The 22355-nt window shown below is 37.3% G+C and overlaps 1 protein-coding gene across 1 annotated transcript; it reads right to left on the bottom strand.

Moving 5' to 3' along the window:
* Window positions 1-1977: 1977 nt before the first annotated feature.
* On the bottom strand, window positions 1978-9919 carry Nabp1 (nucleic acid binding protein 1). Its single transcript, XM_046447432.2, has 6 exons — window positions 9150-9919; window positions 8716-8854; window positions 6524-6595; window positions 4823-4898; window positions 4317-4383; window positions 1978-3337 (listed from the first exon to the last, which is right to left on the bottom strand). Exons 1-6 carry the CDS (start codon window positions 9238-9240, stop codon window positions 3168-3170), a joined length of 615 nt encoding a protein of 204 aa, XP_046303388.1. The 5' UTR covers window positions 9241-9919; the 3' UTR covers window positions 1978-3167.
* Window positions 9920-22355: the final 12436 nt, after the last annotated feature.

Below are 22355 nucleotides of genomic sequence, written 5' to 3'. Positions count from 1 at the left end.
ACTTTGACTTTACACGAAGTTTAAAAGAAATGCTTCCCAATTGAAGTGTTAAAATGTTCATATTCTTCTACCCTACTGGCTATCTAATATGGATAAAAAGTTCTTAGTGTCTTTAAGTCTAAGGGTTAACATGGTAAAAGGCTAAATTAATGGCTTAGCAGGTGAATTGGACTTGGGATTTTCTCTAGTGTGTGCTTTGAGAAACATCAATAAATCCTCTAAGGTCAGAAACCTGGGGTAATGTGGATACAGTATCTGAATCCAAATTCTCATACACTCTTATTAAGGCAAAATTTGAGGCATCTGCAGAAGATGTATCTGGAAAGTAAAAATTTTTTTTTTCGTTTCTCCTTCAATATAACACACGATCAAGAGCTGCTTTCCAAAGGTCATAATTAAGATTTCCTCAGAAGTGTACCTGAACTGTTAATCATTACTATTTTGTGAAATGTGGAACTGTTTAATCACTCTAATGTGTAATTATTGTCTGGAACTCAACACACAAGTACGTTTGCCTCTAACGCCCCCTTACTGGCCATTCTAGAGAATTCACCATCTTTTTCTACTGGATATATTCAGACTCCCAACCAGACAGGAGACAAAGAGAAGAAAAACTAGATCTTAAAAAAAAAAAAAAAAACCAGCAATAAGGCAGGGAATCCCAAGACTAAAAAACACAATTGCTTGGCAAAGTGTTTTGCAAATATGACTTCTCATGGTTTTCCAGTTTGTGATCTCTAGAATGCTTTCAAACACATTAGAGGAAAAGATCTTAAGAGTCACATGCAGCCTGAAAAGGCTTGGAGCAACAATCATTATGCTAATGACACTGAAAAGGGAAGTCATTTAAGCAACTAAGCTGTCAGATTCTTATACAGAATATGAACTATTGGCTGCCAGTGTTTTCAGACTGATGTAAAACTCAACATTGTACATCCTTGAAGGCTAACCACCTCCACTTACTTTTAAATTCTTGTATCATAAATTAAAACCTTTTACTAATCTTCATCCACTTGTTTGTAGCATTATTCCTCGGTATTATTCAACCAAGCAAATTAAACATTCATTTAAAATGTTAAATAATAAAAATATGTCACAAATATTTGTAACTACACATACTCAGGGTATCCTCAAATTACTAAAACTATAGTGTAAAAGCAAACACAGTTTGACACTACAAGAGAACCTTATTAAAGTTTAGCCTTCACCATTAAATATCATCATCTGACCTCATGGATTTCAACTTTCAGTTTCTATTCTGCAGCAACTTCCCACCAACCCTGCCTGAAGGACAACGTGCTCTGATCAGGTTTTGATCCAATTCAGATTTGTTCTGTAGAAACGACAAGGGGGCCTGATCTTAAGCTGAGTGCATTTCTATGCTAAATGCTTTTTGTTTCACTAGGTGTTGTTTAAACTTATTTCACAGTTGAAAGCTGAAAGCACCAGGAAGGAAGGTAGAAACTTTCTTCCTCTTAATTTCTTCATGACTGCTGTCCAAGAAGACTGGAAAGGCAAATATTCATTATGGATTTAATTCACTTTGCTTTGGTTTTGGAGGCTTCCCTTAAGAAAAAAGAAACTTGTTAATAAGTAATAAAATCATAGAACAAGGTTAAATTATTGAGGCAGTGTCAATCACAAAAGAAAAATTTAAGTTATTTTTCTACTTAATCTCATCACACTAAATAGCAATACTTCTAAATTCTGCATTTTTGTACTCCTGAGGTATGATCAGACAAACATTTGACTCCTTATTATTTAGCAGAAATCATTCCAATTTCTCACACTGCAGTCTTTAACTACACAAAGAAGTAATATTATTTACTTGCTTTTACAGTTGTAGAATCAAAGACTTAGAGAAGGTCTCAACTGTAATAACTAGCCCAGCATCACAAATAAGAAAATGAGGGCAGGACTGAAAGAACAGTAACCCACATCTGACAGTACTTTAATTTTCCAAAACTCCAAAATCTGTTAACATTAACGCAAGTTTTATTCAAGAGATAAATATTTAAGAAGACGTAAATTCTAAACAAAAGAAAAATTTGCCAGTTAACCACCCTACAGTAAAAAGTAGAAATGGGTACCATTTATGACACATAAATAAATTCCACCTTAACGTTTCTAAATAAAGCTGTAATCACTTCTTTGTCATTTAACTTTTGCTATTTAATAAGGCTATGTGAATTGTGTTCAGAAACTTTTGACAATACACACAAACTTCAAATTGAAGTACCACCTAGGATTTTCAGTTCAGGCTGAGTACCTGTAAATACCTAGGATCTATAACTTAAAGACTGCATATTAATATATGAATTCAATTTGAATCACCTTCACTATGTTCACCAAAATTATTTTTAAAAATAATTAGATCAATGTTTATTATGACTTTATAACTCTCTCAAATTAAACTTCTCAATATTTAACATGGTAGATTCAAAAATAAATATTCAAGGCCTCTTTTAAAATTTTCTTTCAATATAATCCACGATAATAACAAATGTTAAGAGCACTATCTGAAAATAAAGCAAAGTAGCTTTCTTCTAAAACTTACATATTACAATACAGATTGCATTCTGTTCCATAATTCTGATAATCTTTTTTGGTAATGAAACAATTTAGGATGATTCATTTAAGATGATTCGTTTCTTGGGAAATCTTAATGGCAGTCACTCAACAAAATCATTCATTCTTGGAGTAACAAACACTCAAAAACTATTGCTGGCATTGACCAAGTTTCTGTTTTGTTTGGGGTTTTTTTGGTGGTTATTGCTTTAGTTGGCAATATCTGAATTTACGACAAAGAACATCTCCCATTAAGCCTTATGTGAAATATTACAAAATTCATACAGAAGACTCATAGAGGCTATAAAGCTGATGTTTTAAATAACTCACCCTTGAAATGGGTGCAATTTTTAGAGGATATCCAATAACTTTTTTGCTCTAAAAATATATGCCCCTACTTTTCAGTGTTCCCATTCAACAGGAGACTTGAGCAGCTTAACAGTTTTGCTATTAAAAAAAACCACTCTTCTTAACAAACCAAAAACGTAAAAGGAAACCAATAAAGGACATATTTTTCACAGTTAACAATAAATAAAAGTGCACTAAGTGTTCAAGTAGGGCACGTAGTTTAAAAACTACATGTGACTATTTGGCATAGGTCATCTTTTAAAGGCTCTCCGAGGGTCCCTGCTATTACTTATTGTGGTCATGACTGTTTGATTATTAGCAGCTCCTGGTAGCTGTATATTGATAGGTCCCCGGACATTGCTTCCACCAGCATATGAAAGTTGGTATCCCCTTGATTCAGGGCCAGTTTGAAGGCTATTTCCTAAAAAAGAATACAAAAAATCATCACTATCTTCAGAAGAGGTCTATAATAATCTATGTAACTACACATATTTTAAGTTCCAATATATCTATTAATGCTTTTAAATATTAGGGAAAACAAACTTCTTTTTACACTGGAAAAAAAATGCTAGTTTTAGGTTTTTACAATGTATCAGTACTATAAATACATTAACTTGATATTGTGTTAGTAGTGGAAAAAAGCCAATTTGGGCAACAAGATTAGAAAAGGAACAGGAAAAAAAAACATATGCACTGCTTATACTACCAAAAAAAAGGCAAAAAATGTTGAGTACCAACATTTTTGCTCAAATATGGTTAATTTTTCAAAACAGACAACATAATCCTTTTTTAGACGGCACAGTGTGATGATCAGTTGTGCCAAAATATGCAATCAGGTCAAATAAAGTATCATTTATTCTAATGAAATCTAATGACTTTTCCTTAATAAAAACTTGGGAAAAAAAAAAAAACCTTAAACAGGGGTTACAAGGACCTGTTAGGATAAATGCCAATCTTTCAAAAAGGCAGTTAATAATATATGAAAATTTAAGGTGTTAATTTACTATTACTTTTCAGAACTACTAATATGAATATCAGCTTTCAATGTACCAACATAACCACTAATACTGTATCTATTATAAATAACTAGATTACAAAACTTTTATAAAAATAAGTGGGAAAATAGTACCAGACATCTTCACAGATACACCAGTCTTATGTATTAGTCAATATTCAATATTATATTCCCTGAAATTGGTCCAAAATTTATAGAATGTGCTCAGTAAATTGGCTTGCAAGTACACATTATTTGCCTTCTAGAAAACATTTGCAGATTCCCTTTTTATTAGTAGTTCACCTTTAGTACTTACTTATGCCTAAAGATATTCTTTTCCTCTAAATCTTTCACACTTCCCATAATGTATATACCTAATCACAAATTAAAAAAAAAAAAAACTTACCCACTGATCCAAATGTACCTGTACCTATATTACTATTCATGGAATTAGTCTTCTGTTCATTGTGTGCCTTAAAAAAAAAGGTTTTAAATAAATGAAGATTAAAATAACACTCATTATTACAAACTTATTATACCCTTTTTAAAGTTTTAATGGTTTTGTAAAATTATCTTTTAACAATTCTTTAAAAAATTTGTCTAAGTCCATTCAATGGTAAAAGATTCAAGAATGTTCCCCAAACCTTTTTTTAGCTTCTGTTACATCCTGTATTTCCTGACATGACTCCTCACTCCACAAAATCTAAATGGTGCATATATATATATATCCGTAATATTCTATGCCCTAAACAGACTCATTGAGTATTTTTAATGAAAGTTACTTTAAAGATTATTTTTTACAATTCTCTTCATTACATTCAGGGTATCACAGGATTAGCCTCAGTACAGAACTATAGTTCACAGTCATATTAGCCCAATCATAAAAATGCACTCTATATTTGGATTAATTACCCCTTTGTTCTGCGGTCCTCGATAATCTGGGTTGGGCTCACTGAAATTTGGCACTTCTGAATAAACCATACAAAATCTGAAAGAAAATAAAGGACAAGTTAAATAGACTTCTGAAGTTAATCAACCTTTCCTTAATATTCCTAAGGTTTGGTAATGAAGAATTTAGGTGTCAAATGAATAACAAAATGCTAACTAATGCTATTCATTATAACCAGTCTCTAAAATCAGTATATCCCATTAAACATCAAATATCCAACTATCTACAACACATAAAACATTCTATTTCATATTTAAATTCTTCTATACTGCAAAAAAAAAAAAAAAATCATGTCAAAGGATTTTTGGACACAAAAACAAATCTTTGTCCAGTTTTTCCAGACAGGCTGATGCTAGTGAACTGTGTTTAGGGTTCCAGAGTGGTTTCTCCAGCAGTGGTGATGGATTTGCACTGATCCATTCACACACTCTCATCCAGTCCCTCTTTTGACCAATCACTTCGAATCTGCAAAGATAATCATCCAAGGTTAAGAGTGGATTCTGGGTGATAAAGGACAGATAACTGGCTATATTAAGCCACCAGTTTATATCGGAGCTTGTAGTGACTACATGATATGTACTAACTGACAAATATGTATTTTCTTAGTTCCTTAACCCACTAAAAAGAAACTAGAATCCATTTTAGGTAATCCTAAACAGACTCTGACAAAGAGCAGTCATAAGAAATTAAGTGACCTCCTGTGGTTCTTCATTTAACCAACCATCAAACATTATTGTAAATACCTCTGCATACGTGAAGGTCAGGACAGGTTTGGTAATACTGACCCTAAAACCTTTCATAATACTTAGTGCTAATAATACCACTCTACATATAAACATGAGTGGATCCAAATTTTTTCCTCTAGCAAAGACAAAGTGTTACTTCAGTCTCTGATTTTTAAAAAAGCTTGTAAGCTCATTTTCATCATTAACAATTTTCTCCCAACAAAGTACCTCATCCTCTCAGTGTGAGTTTTTTCTTTTTGGTGCCATTTATGACTTCTCTCTAAATATCCTCCAATTTAATGGACATTAAGCAGATGTTTAAGCATTAACCAATAGAATGGAAAAAAGATCTGGCTCATTGCCTGTACCATATTTTATGAGCACAAGCCAAATGACTAGGCTAACACGGAGGCTGAATTACCTTTACACCCCTAGAGAGGACGGTTTCTCCAGGTCTGGGTGGAGATCATTACCAGGGTAGCAGTGTATGGAAGCTCGCATTGCGGCTGCCTGCACCATACCTAGGCTGTAGATAAATAGAGGACTTCAGTTTTCATTGCTGCAAGTCCTTTTACCATGAGTACAAATTCACCCATACACAAAAAGAAAAAGAACATGTAAACTCATGGCCAGAAATTCATGCCTTGCTCTATTTTTCATGAATCACTAGATGAGGGAATTCAATTCAAATGACACCTAAAAGATGCGTGTTTCTAAAACCTACCAGAAATAGCCCCACTGAGGCTGGTCTGAATTGCCGCTTTTACTGCTGTCTGCCAGGAAAATGGATATCCTCAACATAGGATACTATACTAATAGCTGTTAAAACTAGTATCCATCAAAAAAAAGCCAATTAAGTGATTTATAGTTTATACCTACCAATTATTCTGTAAACATTTGTAATTTATTCAATTGTACAAAATGCATTTTAATACTTACTCTCCAATTTTTTGAAGTTCACCACCCCTTCCAGTATAAAGTGTCAGACATCCTTTCCACATGGATGCGTATCTAAAAAGAAACGTTAATTCTTTAGAAAGATGTATATTTCAGTCTATGTAAGTCAAATAAACCTTTATACTGTGTATTTTGTATTGGGATAGGAGTGGAAATCAGGCCCTCTGTAAATCAAATACAATTCTAGCATAAACTTGCTACTTACTAAAAAATACAAAGAAAATTATATCACCAAATTGTGACACAATTACTTAAGTTACAACACTAGAAATGAAAGAAAACTTCCTTTAGCAAAACAAGCATTGTTATGCCCCAGATGATTTAAAATTACATCTGTAGTCAGTCAATATAGGAAAAGCTTTTAATTGCAGATATTTAAGCAGAAGTTATTTTTAGGGGTTGGGATTGTGGCTCAGTGGTGGAGCACTTGCCTCATACCTGTGAGGCACTGGGCTTGATTCTCAGCACCTCATAAAAATAAATAAAATTAAGGTGTTGCGTCTATCTACAACTTTATATTATATATGTATGTGTGTGTGTGTATGAAGTTATTTTTATTATTTTCAGCCACAAGATGTAATAAGTTAACACCCCATGTTTCCTTTTACACTTATTGTCATGGTATAGCCAAATTTTAACTGCTTTTCTTCTACCTCCACAAGATGAAGAGTTCCCAATGAAGTGGTAAAGAGAACTTCTTTAGTTTTGAATTTTCCTTTAAATTGTACTCCTTAGCCAGCACAGTGGCACACAGCTATAATCCCAGTGGCTAGATAGGTCGAGGCTGGATTGCAAGTTTGAGGCTAGCCTCAGCATTTAGCAAGAGACTATCTCTATAAATAAAAAATACAAAGGGCTAGGGATGTGGCTTGGTGGTTAAGTGTCCCTGGGTTGAATCCCCAGCATCAAAAATAAATAAATTGTACTTCTTAACCATTGGGCCCCTTAAATAGTATAGCTAATGAGTTTTAGCTTTTTTGACAAATGTTTAGATGGAAACATCATGACTGACTACAGTATAGGAAATACTTGAAAAGAGATACTGTTTTTTGTATAAAGTAGTTTTAATCACTGGAAAAAGGATATTCTGGGGGGTCAAAAAACTTCAATTAAGCTAATCCTTACCACACTCTCCCAGGTAGGAATTTTCTTTTGTGTAAATTGAGGATGTGGAAGTTTAAAAAACATAATTAGTGTCATAATGAGTCAGTGTGCGAGAATAAAATGTCTAAGTCCTGACTCTCATTTCCTGCTTTGATGATACTCTACCTCACTTCCTGAAGATGTTGTAAGACCTATAAGATAGTATCAAAGAGCTCTAAGCTCCTACACCCAGGGCACTCAAATATTTCCTTGGATTCTACTCACTAACCAACATCAATCTCCACCAACTTTTCCTGTAGTTATTACAATTCTATTGATCACAAAAGTTCCCAGCTTCTGTTTTCAAGACACTTTCCTGGCCTTTTGTCTTCTTAAGATAAAGATTTGGCAAAAATTTTAACTTAGTCTATCCAAAACAAAAAAGTGCTAAATTGTTTTTTAAAACCACCAATTTGCCACCTGACTCTTCTGAATGAAGGTATCATAGAAGTCTTTCTGCCAAACTTTTTCTATGTACATTTTGGCCTTACCACATTGACCTTAGGACACAAAATAGAAAAAAATCATTTTACAGAATGAGGCTTCCAGACATTGTCTAATTTCTGAGTACAAATTTGTACCACAGAAAATACTAAATCTTCCAATTAGTTTTCTGTCCACAAAAATAAGTATTAAAAAAAAAAACTATTGGAAGGATTTCAAGTCATTAAAAAAGGAGGAGATAGAAATGAACTAAATATACTCAATTAAAGGTTTAGAAAAGATTACGGACTATACCAATCTACTAGAAAGACTCAATGACTCCAAGGCCAGTATTTTAAAACATAACTACCCTGTAAATTGGAGGGAGAGGAAATGAATTTCCTGTCTGAAATCTACCGAGTTTACCTGCAAGGTTGGGCTGCATTCCAACGAAGCTCATTAATATTAACACCAAAGGGGCTCAAAACTTTAGAGCAGCCCACAGAAAAGGTATGGAACTTCAGTACTTGGCAGGATCCCGGGAGCCAGCCAATCCAGAATCTGCACTGTTAGGCTCACCGGCCCCCCACCCTCTTTTACACACCTACCCTCGGGTCAACCGAATAATATCCCCTGGCTGTATGAGACCTCCAATCTCATCCCACACGGAAATAGTGATGCTGCCCGTTTTATCTGCTACTTTGCACGATCTGACTTCATGGCCGTCTTTGGTTTTGGTCACGCGTCCTGTGAAGATTTAAAAATCAAAAGGGAGAGGGGCGTATTAGATTAACGAGGACGTCCGAAGAAGCTATTCCTCCTCCGTATTTTAATACTTTTGGAAAGAAGAGAGGCCGAGCCCTGGCTTCACACCGCCTTGGGATCAGAGCGCCGGCGGGGGCCACTGGGACCACGTGGGTGGGGGAGGGGATCGGGGAGGACGGGCAGGGGGGAGGGGAGCCCCGGCTCGCGCCGGCGGCGTCCTTCCCTCCGAACCCGGGGCGCACATGGGGCGGTGGGGTGGGCTGCAGACCCCACTTACCTATCTCCAGGACAATAAAGACGACATTTAAGTTTTTCAGTCCGGGCTTAATATCTTTTATAAAAAGAGGTGGGTCGTTGACCCCATTCATATTGAGCAGGTGCGGCTACCGCTGCAGAGAGGCGGACGGGAAGGGCGGGGACAAGGCTTCCCACCCTCCCGGGCCAGGGGCGAGGGCGGAGGGACAAACTGAGGCTGGGGTTGCCAGAGAATGGGCAGAATGCGGTTATTCAAGGAAACCAGCGCTGGCGGCACTGAGCCCAAATTGGGGGGAGGGGAAGAGGGGGTAAAAAGGAGGGGGGGAGCGCTCACAAGTTCAAAATTAAAAAAAGAAAAAAAGAAAACAAAAAGAAAACCCGAACCACTCCGCACGCCAGCCGGGCTCCCAAATGGGCGACCGGGAGGCAAAGGTAAGAACTGCCTTCTTTGGATAAAAGGAAGAAAAAAAAAAAAGACAGTGAGGGGACACCTCTGTCCTGAGTCCCGCTCACACACACACACGCGGGCGCGCGCCCAGTCTATCCTGGACTCGGAGAAGGGATCTGCTGTGACATCAAAACGGGAAAGAAAACTGCAACCGCACACCCCGCGTCCCAAACTGCGACTGCCGAACGCGCCCGCGCGCCGGTGGACTACCAGGCAGCCACGCCCCTTGTGACGTCAAACGGCGTCGGCACGCCCGCCACCACGCCCGCGTGGCGCAGGGTCGGGGAAACCAAGGGATGGAAAAGAACCAACGACGCCCACGCAGCTTCCTTAGCTCCTCCCCCGGGGCTGTCAGTGCTGGCCCCGCCCCCAGCCTGCCAATCCGCTTTCGCCCCCGCCCTCCGTCGCTGCGCAACGTCAATTCTTCCCTGCTTAACTTTCCTGCTGCCGGCTTTTACTACAAGCTGGCCAACGTCAGGGTCTTCTTCCCTTTCTCTCCTTGCCACTCAGCGTTCGGTCCCCAACCCATGCCCTTTGGTCCTGCGGTCACGGGAACGATTGAGTTTAGGATTCAGCGGGTGCAAAAGTATGCAATTGAATTAGAACAGGGCTCTGGCATGGTTAGCTGTGTTCAGGATCAAGGAAAAACGGGCTGGGATGGTGAATGGTTCCATGGTTGTAACATTGGAGTTTTCGGACCAGAAGGGAATTTGGAGATCAGCTCAGCTTCACCATTTTAAGCATATTTAAACTGGGATCCAGAAAGATGAGGGTTGCTTGATGAAGATCATACAGGCAGCTCAACAGGCAGGTCTTCAACACAGACCATCCTACCTGGTCTTTCACTTTTCACTCTACAAAACAAAGAAGATAGACAAGCAGTTAAATATCTTTGCAGACAGGTTTCCTTCGTCATTTGACTTTTCTTTTAATTTACACTTGTTTTTATAAAATCAAAAGTAATCATATATCAGCGTCGGGAAACCCTGAAACATAACCTGAAGAAAGAAAAAAATGTGCTTTAGAAACAAACCTGGCCTTGAACTGTTTACCAGTTGTGTGACCTTTGGTCCATAATTTAATCATCAGAAAAACAGACCTGGGATCCCTACCTCATAGAGGATGAAATAGGATCAGAAAACATTTAACTCGTGTCTAGCAAATGGTTGATGGATACTCAATATTTTCTAGTAGCCAATTTTCTATTATTAAAGGAAAGAGTAATCGCTTAACACTGATCTTTTCATGGGTCCTTTATAGGGAGTGCTAATTTTAATCCCCATTTTAAGGATGAGAAAACTCACCAGAAACCACATAGCTGGAGAATGATCAAACTGGGTTCTGAATGTAGGCAATCTTTACTCCAGAGGTCTCCGGCTAAGAAATATTTTTATATTTAAAGTTCAGTGGTGGGATTATTTAAAACGATGGAAGAAATAAGGTGGTAGCAAAAGGACAACTAAAAATTAATTCTTAAAAAAAATAAGCATCTAGTTAACTGATCATCAACAGAAATGTTGGGAGGCATGTCAAAGAATTTGTATGTAAGAAACATGCAAGTTTTTTCTCCTTTCTGATTATCTGCAAGAATAGCTATATTATTACCCTAAAAAAAGTTTCAAAAATAATCACAACATTAGTAAGAGAGTCAAGATTTTTTTCTAAAGAAGCAGAAGCTTCCAGTTCACAGACAAAAGGGCTCAGAGTGCCAAAGACAATGATGTAATATTGGAAAATGGTGTAAAATAATATGATGAGCATGATTTCTACATCAAATGAAAACATGCCAGTTAATGGCAGAACTAAGGTCCAACCTTAGGTCTCCCCCAGACTCCAAATCCAGAAAAGAACTTCCTGTTCACCATGGTTATCTGACAGACACTTCAATCAGACATTCCTCAAAGCTTATTTTTAATGCAGGCAAAACACTCTCATATGAGCAATATTTAAATCAGAACTTTAAAAAAAAAAGTTTGATGAGTTCTTAAAAAGATACAAACAGGAAACCAATTAAGAATGTTAAGTAGATTTGTGGCCAAGTATTTGGCAAAGAAAGTTAGCCACTCCTGAAATTCTCAGTTATTTACCCCCAGAAAGAGGAGATTATGTAGGGTTGCTCAGACTAATTATGTTGACATTTTATAAAGAGGAAGCAGACACTTAGGAAACCAAGCCCAGCAAAAGCAGAAGCTAGTGCTCTGCTTTTGCTGGCCCAACCCTTCCCAAATCTCCCTCCCCCACTATACAGCTCAGCTGAACATCTCCTACTTCCTTCCCTAGTAACTCAGCAGTTCTCAGAAAGGAAATGGCAACCATATGCTTTTTCATTAACCAAAACTAAAGACAGCTTTGAGAAACAAGATAGTGCAGGCAGTATTGGAATTTTTTAAGTTAGGCTAGTTGGTTTCAACTACTCCCAAATCACTCCCCAAAGGTGATGGTTAGTGAAAAGAGAAAGGGGATGTGAAGAACAATCACTAGGCAAACAACCTTTCCCAATATTAACGTTCAATTACATAAACAAGGAGATCTGCCACTCAGTGCACCCAGTTAGGTAATAATTATTATATTGCTGATTTTTTAGGATATTCACACTATTACTTCACAGTCTTCTGGTCTTCTGCCTTCTAAAGCTTGTGTGTTCTTTGGACCTTCTTTGTTTTTCACAGCCAAAAATAAACTTATTCTAAAATGATGGCCTCTTCTACTTCGTGCCCAGAAACTCAACACCATAAATTTTCATGAAGGGATTGCTTAGTGAGACTCAGTATGATACAGAAAAGCATCCACTAGAATTCTGTATTAAAAGGTTTTCAATATCTCATTGATAAAAGTCCTCATTGATAAAGGTTTCATGTAAATTGTGTCCAGCACCCACTACCTATACTCACTTACAGGCTTTAGTTTCTGGAATTATTAAAATCATTCCCACGTGGCACTATCCATTTATGTAAAACAATTACAAGAAATGGGCGTGGTAGTGCATGCCTGTAATCCCAAGGGATTCAGGAGGCTGCAGGCAGGAGGATTGGAAGTTCAAAGCCAGCCAGCCTTAACAACTTAGCAAGACTCTGTTCCAAAAAAAGAACTGGGTATGTAGCTTAGTGGTAAAGCACCCTGGGTTCAATCCCCAGTACTAAAAAAAATAAAATAAAATAAAAAAGCAAAAAAATAAAATAACCACCACCAACACCATTACCAACAAAAAAAGAACTAGAACTATTACAACATCAAAAAAACAGCTCAACAAGGACTGTTTGATAATAGATGGTTAGTGTGGTGAAACTAAGAATAAAAAAAATTTAGAAGAACCACAGTGTTCTCATGTTACATAAATAATCCACTTTGTAACATAATTGGCAAGGTAAAAAAAAAAGTCTTAATTTTCTTTAAAAGATTTAACCAAAAGGCTCAGAAATAATGTTTAGTTATAAATGCAGTAGTAGCTACACAAATCAGAATGATCAATGCTGACACACCCTGAGCATCTGCTCTGTGCCAGGCCTATTATACTTATAAGCACTTACCACTTAATATGTTACTTAATATGTAAAATGATTGTTCTGATTTTATAGTGAGTTATGGAGGTATGATTTTAAATTAACTGGTACATATAACTTTTTCTAAAAACAAGTTATTTGTCCTAACATGTCCCTTCTTTGATTATCTAAATGGGTAATTTAATTTCTCAAAGGTTTTGTAAATCACCGTGACAAATTCAGTAACATGTGATCCCCGGTGTCTGACTGTGTGGAGGCAGTGGAATCTACTTGTGAGAAATAACTTTGTAGTTTCTCTTAATCCCTTAACAGATTAATTCAAATCAACTGATTATCTTTTTAATGACAGAGGCTTCTACATTCTCAAAAGCTTCTTCAAGTGTACCATACTTCTAAAAAGTTGCTCAAATTTATCATTTATGAAAAATAAAAATATTTCCATCAGAACTAACAGGGCAAAATATTTTTTTACTGGTGGAAGATTTATTTAATTGGTTCAGATATCATGGTCCTCATACTTTAATGGATATTGTAGAAAATCCAACATATCACATATACAAACTGAGCAGTAAAGGTTTTTGCAGAATAAAAAGTCCTGCAGAATTCTAAGAATGCTGTATGGTGCTGATGTTCCCAGAACACTGGGAATGAACAGATATGAATGAAGAAAACAGTGTATAAATCTAGCTTTCATGGTCTCAGAGCCCTACTCTTTAACAGGCCTTACAAAAAGTATGTGAGAGACCCTATCATCATGCCTGACACACGTTAGAATGGACTTGAGGACTATACAGAATTCTGACTTACTATCATAGTTTCTCTATAGTAAAAATAGATGCTCTCTTATTTTGGAGCATTAGCAAGCGCTCTCTCTCTCTCTCTCTCTCTCTCTCTCTCACACACACACACACACACACACGTAAATCACCAGGAAGAAACAATACATGTTTCCACACAAACCCCTAATTAAGAGCATTTCTTATATGAGCAAAGTGTGTCCCAGGTGGAAGGATGCTTCCAGATAAAGTACTTACTTGAATCCTTCATTTTGTGTATTAAAGAACACAAACCGGGAGATAACAGGATTACCACCTTCGTCTCCTAATGAACTAATGGATCTCAGTCATAATCACCAAAGGCCGCTAATATCACAAAAAGAGAGACAACCAGTTCAACCAATTAAATCAGAATCCCTCAAGGTGGGACACAGGCATTAACATATTTTAAAGTTCCCTAGGTAATTTATAATGTAACTAACTCTGAGAACTACAGCAGGTAAAGCAATTTGTTTTCTCAGAATTTTCTTTCTCTTTCTTCCCCACATACTTCTTAATACTCTGGAACAATGTTTCCCTTATACTAACTAGGGAAAACCTGTACTGATGAATTTCTAGGAGTGAAATAATTGAGTATTTAAGACTTCTGATATATATTATCAAATTACATCTTGGGAATTTAGAAGAGACTTACACTTCCATTTGGTCTTTATATAGGCATTAAACTTAATTCATTAATTTATCCAACAATTTTTTATTAAACAATCAATAATGTGCCAGCACTGAGACTGCATCTGTAAAAAGTCATACAAAAATCCCTGACATCATGGAGCTTTCATTGTAAGGGGGCAGAAAGTCAATAAAATAAATAAATTATATAGTATGAGAGAGCATGATGAGTACTAAGGTGAAAATTAAGCAAGGGAGGGGAAAGAGATATTGCAGGTAGAGATGCAAAGAGTGGTCAGAGAAGGGGATACTTGGGTGAAGATACAAAAGAGGGAGCAAGAAACCCAGGTGGACGTCTGAGTTTAGACAGTCCAGACAGAGAGCCATTGAAAAGGTGTGACCACATCTGGTTTTTTTGCAGGAACAGAAAGAAGACTACTGTGGCTAGAAGAGAGAACAAGGAGAGAGTTTAGAAGTTGAGGAGGAAGAGGGGGTGTATCATATATGAGGACATTTTTATTCTGCAACAGGAATCTATTGGAGTGTTTTGAGCACTGATCTGACATGCTAACCTGACTTAGGAGTCATTCTGACTGTTGGCTGAAGAACAAAAATAGCAAGGGTAAAAAAGAGGAAAATCAGGAGATTTCATATTGATCCATTTGAGATGTGGAGTACAAGGGTGGTAGCAGTGACCATGGGACAAGATGATCAGCATCTGGATCTCTGTGGAAGATGGAATCACTGTGTTACTGAAAGCACAGTATGAGAAAATGAGTCAAATATGACTTCCAGATTTTGGGTCTAAATAACTAGAAAGATGGTGTCATTAACTGACATGGAGAAGGCTGCAAGTGGAACAACTTGCGGGGGCTGTAGAAAGACACGGAGCACCATTTTAGATATCAAAACTGAAGGTTATGGTGACCTTGACAAGAGCAGTTGCCATGAAGTTGGGGGAGGGCAAAAGTCTGAATGGATTGAGTTTAAGAGAGAACAAAAGTGCAGGAATTAGAAATGTCAAGGAGGTATATGTCAGTTCTTCCATGAAGCCTGCTGCAGAGGAGAGCAGATATGGAGGAACAACTTGGTGGGAAGTAAGACAAAAGGGATTTTTTTTTAAGAATGTGAAAAAAAAATGTGATATTATGACTGTAAGCGGTAGGGCATAATCCAGTTGAGGGGGGAGGGTCAGATTGCTGGAGACACATCCTTGTCTTTGAGTAGAAGGCATGGGAACTAGAGCCTTTGGGGAGGGGTTGCCTGGGAGCAGAGACAGATCTTCTGGAACTGGAGGAAGGTGGGCTGATACAGTAAAAGGTGTGTGTGGAAGTTCTGTGTCAAACAAGCAAACCCATCAATTTAGAGTGAAGATGGGAAGGAGGTGCTGGAAGTTTGCAGTGTGAGGAGAGGGTATGAAATAGTGATTGGGGAATGTGGGAGACTGAATGAACCAGGCAAATATATTACAATTTTAGAAGCAGACTGAAGTCTCACTTGAAGGCAATTAACAGCCAATTTAAAGTTAGACCACTGCACATGGTATTTTTCATCAGACACTTGCATCTGTGAAGGTTTAAGACTGACAGGCTGGGAATTGGATGTAACCAGTATTGCAGTTTTGACAAATGATAGTAACATGCTTTTTTGTGTGACGTCTGTTGTATAAGTCTTTCCTAGTTTGTGATTTGCCCTTTCCTTTTATCTGTACTTTAAGTCCAGAACTCTATATTTTTATATGGTCAAATATGTTTTCTTTTCCTATGGTATTTTCTGTTGCTTTTTGATGAGGTAGTCCTTCCTCTTAAGGGATGATATAAATGTTCTTCTGTCCCATTTCCCATTTGTTATAGTTGAATTTTTAATTCTTTAATTTATTTATATGTATGCTGTGATGCAATAATCTGATATAATTTTCATCAAAAAGTTAATTTTACTAGCATTACTTAGAAACAATTCCTTACCCTTACATTTGCAATTCATTTCTGTGTGGGTGGGTGTGTTTGTGTGTATGTGAGTGTGTGTGTGTATGTGTATGTATAATTTTTTTGTACTGGAGACTGAACACAGGGGCACTTTACCACTGAACAATATCCCCCCCTTTTTTATATTTTAGTTTGAGACAGGGTGTTATTATTTAGATATCAAGCATCCATCAAAAGCCCATGTATATTCCGGTGGCTTGGGAGGCTGACGCAGGAGGACTGAGTTCAAAGCCAGCCTCAGCAATGGCGAGACTCTAAACAACTAAAATACAAAATAGGCTGGGGATGTGACTCAGTGGTTGAGTGCCCTTGAATTAAATCCCTATACCAAAAAAAAAAAAAAAAAAAAAAAAAAAAGCTCATGAGACAATGCAAGAAAGTTTTGAGGTGAAAATATTGGGTTAAGAGAATCTTAATTTAATCAGTGCAGTAACCCCCTGATAAAAATTAACTAGGTGGTAACTATCGGCAGGTAGGGTATAGATGGAGGAGGTTGGTCATTGGGTGTTATCTTGGGGTTTATATTTTGTCCTTGTTGAACAGAGTAGTCAGTCTCTCTCTCTCTCTCTTCCTCCCTCCCCCTCTCCTTCCCTCCCCCACATTGAGCTGCCTTCCTCCACCACACCCTTTCACCATGATGTTATACCTTTCCACAGGCTCTGAGAAATGGAGCCAGCTGTCTATGCACTGAGACCTCTGAAACTGTGAGCCAGAAAATAAATTTTTTCTCTTCAAAATTGTTTTTGTCATGTCTTATGTTTACAGCAGTAAAAAAAAGCTGACTAAAACACAGGTTCTCACTAAATTGCTGGGGGGGGTCTTGCTAGGTTGCTGATGGTCCCACTAAGTTCCTGAGGCTGACCTCAAGCTTGAGATTCTTCTGCCTCAGCTTCCAAGTTGCTGGAATGACAGGCATGAGCCACTACATCCATTTGAAAGGTATTCTCCTATTATACTTTTCTATTTTATAAACTTAAGTTCCAGGTTATTGCTCTCTTCTTGGTCACTATTTTCTCTGGCTAGTCTCAGTATTTAACATGCTTTAACTATTACCTAATTCTCTAGCATCTAATAAGCAAATACCAACTTCCAGTTCCATTTTTCAAGCATTCTTTAACCATTGTTGCTTACTTTATTTTTTAAAAAATGCTATCATGATTTAAAATCCTTGCATGGTTTGTTTAGAATTGGAAAAAGCCTAAAAATTACTTGGGACATACTGATTTCTCAATAATGTTCAAGTTCCCCTTTCAGAAACATGCTATGATCCCCTGTTCTAGTCTTTCGAATTTTACTGGCTTGATTACTCACTCATGTTTTTACATCCTTTAAATCCCCTTGAGGTCAAAGTTTTGCTTTGATTTTGATTTTGCTGGAATGTTTCCTCATGTAAGTTCTCCTGAAAGAAAAGAAGGTACCTTCTTATACTCACATATCCAAAAATGTGTGATATTTTATTCCTCACACATCCTGAGTAGTTACAGAAGAGTTATACTGTAGTCCTTTTCTCTTAATATTTACCATAAGGCTAATGGATTCTCTTGAAATATGAATATAGAAGAAAAAACATTTTAAATTATAAATGTCAAAAGGGAGAGGTTTATTAAACAAGTTAGTATATCATTAGTAGGGTAATCAAGGCCTATTTTCTAAATGAAGTAAATATACATGTCCTGATAAGAAAACAAGAACATGTAGGAGAAACAAAAAAAAGGAAGTTGCAAGACTGGGGGTACAGCTCAGTGGTAGAGTGCTAGCCTAACACATGTGAGGCCCTGGGTTTGATCTTGATCCTCAGCACTACACACACACACACTGCACTATATATATATATACACTACAATTAGATTTCTTTTTTTTTTCTTTCTTTACTGTGCTGGGGGTTGAACCCAGGACATCAGGCATGCCAGACAAACACTCTACCACTGAGCCACAACCCTACCCCCCATTTCTATACTATATAAATGCAACAACACATACCAAATATTAATGAATTACTATGGAGATTAGAACTAAGATGTGGGACAGAAAAAAAACTGTTTCTGTTTTGCACATTTTACATGATTTGAAGTTTTAAAATTGTCCTATTAATTAATAGGTATATGGCTTTTTGCTATTAATGCCTATATTTATTTCACCTTTTTTTAAAAGTCTTTATTTCACTTGACACTGTTAATCCTACTCCCTACTGTACAGTGGATGCTTTGCCTCGCTTAACTATTCCCATAATGCACTATACTTATCCCAATATAATACACTATACTTATTCCATTTATAGGAATTTTTGTTTTTGTTTTGGTACTGGGGACTGAACCCAGAGTTGCTTTATGATTGAGCTACATCTCCAGTCATTTTTATTTTATTTTTGAGGCAGGGTCTCCATAAGTTTCCCAGGCTGACTTCGAACTTGTGATCCCTTCCTCAATCTCCAGACTCACCGGGATTACAGGCATGTGCCACTGCACGGGAGAGGAATTTTCACTTTAATTAATGTACACACTGCCTTTTTGTCTATTTCTTCCAACTAGAATGAAAAGTTGTCATTTTATACCTTATAAAGCACATGTTCAATAAGTGTTTGTTAAAAGTTTCTGTATGATTTGAAAGGGGATATGTACCATCTAGTTGACAGGAAAGTAAAAGAGGCTGTACTCAGAAGGGAGAAAAGGAAGTGAGATGCAGGTAGAAAGTCCTGATGGTGAGCTGTGTCCATTGGGTGGGTAGTGAAACCCTATGGGAATGGTTAACCATCTCAGTAGGGCAAAGGGAACAGACAGAGACTAGTGTGAGAAACTATGCAAGAGCAGTAAGAAGGTAACCATCCTTCTCTATTTAGGGGAATTCCACATTGACATAGGGAAATATTACCTAAATGTCTTTCTCTAGTGACTCAGTTGTTTAGCTATCTCTTGTGGGTGGGACAAATAGGAGTGGCATGGAACTTTTGAAGGGGAAGTTGGAAGGCAAATATTATTGTGAAAGTCATAACTGAATCGTCTAGTAGGCTTGCTGCTGAAAGAAAGAAAACCCCCCAAATATACATCTATATGCATGCAGAGGCTTAAAAAAATGGAAGTTCATTTCTTCTTCATGGTATAGTCTCAAGGTAAAAAGCATGGGTCTCATGCAGACACTCAAGGACTCAGATTCTCTCCATTTTCTACTTCATTGTTCCCTAAAATGACCTCATAGTCAAAGTTGGGTTGTATCCACACTCAATGTTCCAACCCATAGAAAAGAAAACGGAGGAACTCCAACTCAAATGACTTCCATTACAAGGCAGAGATGACCCAGAAAGTACACACTATGTCACGTTATACATTACTCCAACTTACACCCCACAGTCATATCCAGCTGTGAAAGGTGTTAAAGATATCATTTCTAGCTGAGTGGTCATGTATCTCATTTTATCTCTATTTCTATGGAAAAAAGAAGGTATCCATTTTGGAGGAGAAGTAGAAGTATTCACCCTATTCAAACAAACAAACAAATATTGTGTTCTTAGTTGACTTGAAATTCTTAGGGCTGTCCAATTATGCATGTGCAGTACACAAGCCAAGGATAATACAGGGAAATTAAAGCTGAATGCATTCCATTTGGAGAACCGTCCTTTATTATGAAATAATATTCCTATTTTTATATTAAAATATATTTAATGAGGTGGGGATGATGATTTTTTTAAGTAAAGTAGAATGTTTTTTTAATTTTTTAAGTAAAATAGAAATTACATTAGTATATCCAGAAGGTAACCATTCTTAAAATCCTTAACTGGGAGCCAACACTTCATTTGACAACCAAACACAAAGGGTCAGCAGAGGGGCCAGTAGATAAAACTGTTACTATACCTACTCCTCCTTCAACATTAAAGGTGGCTTCCCACCCTCAGAGTAAGTTTCTTAAACTCTCTTCACCTGACACAGCATCTCCCTGTCCATAGTTGGATAGGTCCCTCCACCACTAGATATCCATGGTGTACTTGGTCCCGGTATAGCATTCATCATACTGCAAAAGTTCATATTTCTCTCCTCCTGCTTGAATATGAGCATGTCAAGAATAAGTACCATGAACTCATTAAAAGTATTATCTCTTTCCAATATGAAAATATCTTTACTAGTTTGCTAGGGCCACCAAAACAAAATACTAAAGGTGGGTGGCTTAAACAACGGAAATTTATTTTCTCACTGATTTAGAGGTTAGAAATCTAAGGTATCAGTACACTTGGTTTCTTACGCCTTTCTCCTTTGCTTGCTGATGACTATCTTCTCACTGTGTCCTTGTGTAGCCTTTCCTCTGTGTTCTGTGTCCTTTGTCCCTTGGTATGTACAAACTTCCTCTTCTTACAAGGATATCCACTAGTCATATTGGATTAGGATGCACCCCAAACAGCCTCATTTTAACTTAATCATGTCTTTAAAGACCATTTCTCCAAATACAGTCATATTCTGATGCATTGGAGGTTAGAGCGTCAACACCTGAATTCTAGAGGCATACATTTTAGCTCATAACAACATCTTCATTATTTTTTGCTAATTATAAAATTAAACTATATTTTCAAAAGCAAATTATACAGAAGTGTGTAAGTAGAAGATCTAGAAACGTAGCTTTCACTGCTTACCTAGCATGTGCAAGGCAACCCTGGGTTCAGTCTCTAGCAATGCATAACACACATACTTTCATGTGCACATGCACACACACACACACACACACACAAGCTTTGTGAAGAAATTTAAAGTCTCCTATCATCTTACCCCCTCCCCAAAGCAATGGTTCCCAACCAGTAGGACTGATCAATGTTTCTTGAATGAATGAATGAACAAATGAATGAGCAGTTGTGTGGTCCTGACATTATAGCTGAAGAAATGAGACACCAAGAGGCTGCACAACTTTTTAAGATTATTAAACCAAGTAATAAAAAGAGAACCATAATCCAGTTCTGCCAATTTCCTATCCAATTTTCCTTCTAGAATCCTATACTACATCCTTACTTATGTTTATTTTCAACTTTGAATACTTATGGCCTCATTTCTTTTCTTCTTCTTCTTCTTCTTCTTCTTCTTCCTCTTCCTCCTCCTCCTCCTCCTCCTCCTCCTCCTCCTCTTCTTCTTCTTCTTCTTCCTCTTTTTTTTCCGTACTAGGGATTGAAATCAGGGGCACTCAACCACTGAGCTACATCCCCAGCCCTATTTTGTATTTTATTTAGAGACAAGGTATTACTGAGTTGCTTAGCGCCTCACCATTGCTGAGGCTGGCTTTGAACTCGCAATCCTTCTGTTTTAGCCTCCCAAGCTGCTGGGATTACAGGCATGTACCACCACGGCCAACATTTTTAATGTTAAAGGAAGTAAGCTGAATATTACTTCCTTAAAAGTTATCAAACCTGATTAAGTTGCTTTTCACTTATATTTGTCCTTGCCTTGGACTCTTTATACTACAAAAACAAATATTCACTCAAATTAGTTTTCAGGCATGAATAGCAAACATTGTCAAAACTTCATGTTTTAAGAACAGTAACTACTTACTTTCTTGATTCTGTTGGCTGACCATCTAGGAGTGATTCCTGATGGTCTTTCCTATATTCACTCATGTGGATACACTGAGTGAGCTATCAGATTACAGCTCACCTGAGGCCAAAGGACCTAGGTAGGACTCACTTATGTGCCTGCAGATGGGTGCTAGCTCTGCACTGGGGCACCTCTGCTCTTCCCCAGGTGCTCGGCCATCCTGTGGTGTTTCACATCAGACTTTGCATCATCATGACCTCAGGGTTCCAAAGAGGCAAGTAGAAGCTTCAAGGTCTCCTAGGCCTACACTCTAGAACTAGCATAATGTCACCTCTGTAACATTCTGTTC

The sequence above is a fragment of the Marmota monax genome, unplaced genomic scaffold, assembly GCF_021218885.2.
Source record: "Marmota monax isolate L192 unplaced genomic scaffold, Marmota_monax_Labrador192_F-V1.1 WCK01_AAM20220418_F8-fsc00007, whole genome shotgun sequence".
Taxonomy (NCBI): domain Eukaryota; kingdom Metazoa; phylum Chordata; class Mammalia; order Rodentia; family Sciuridae; genus Marmota; species Marmota monax.
Note: the sequence above shows the minus strand (reverse complement) of the source record. Positions and strands in the feature narration are given on the sequence as shown.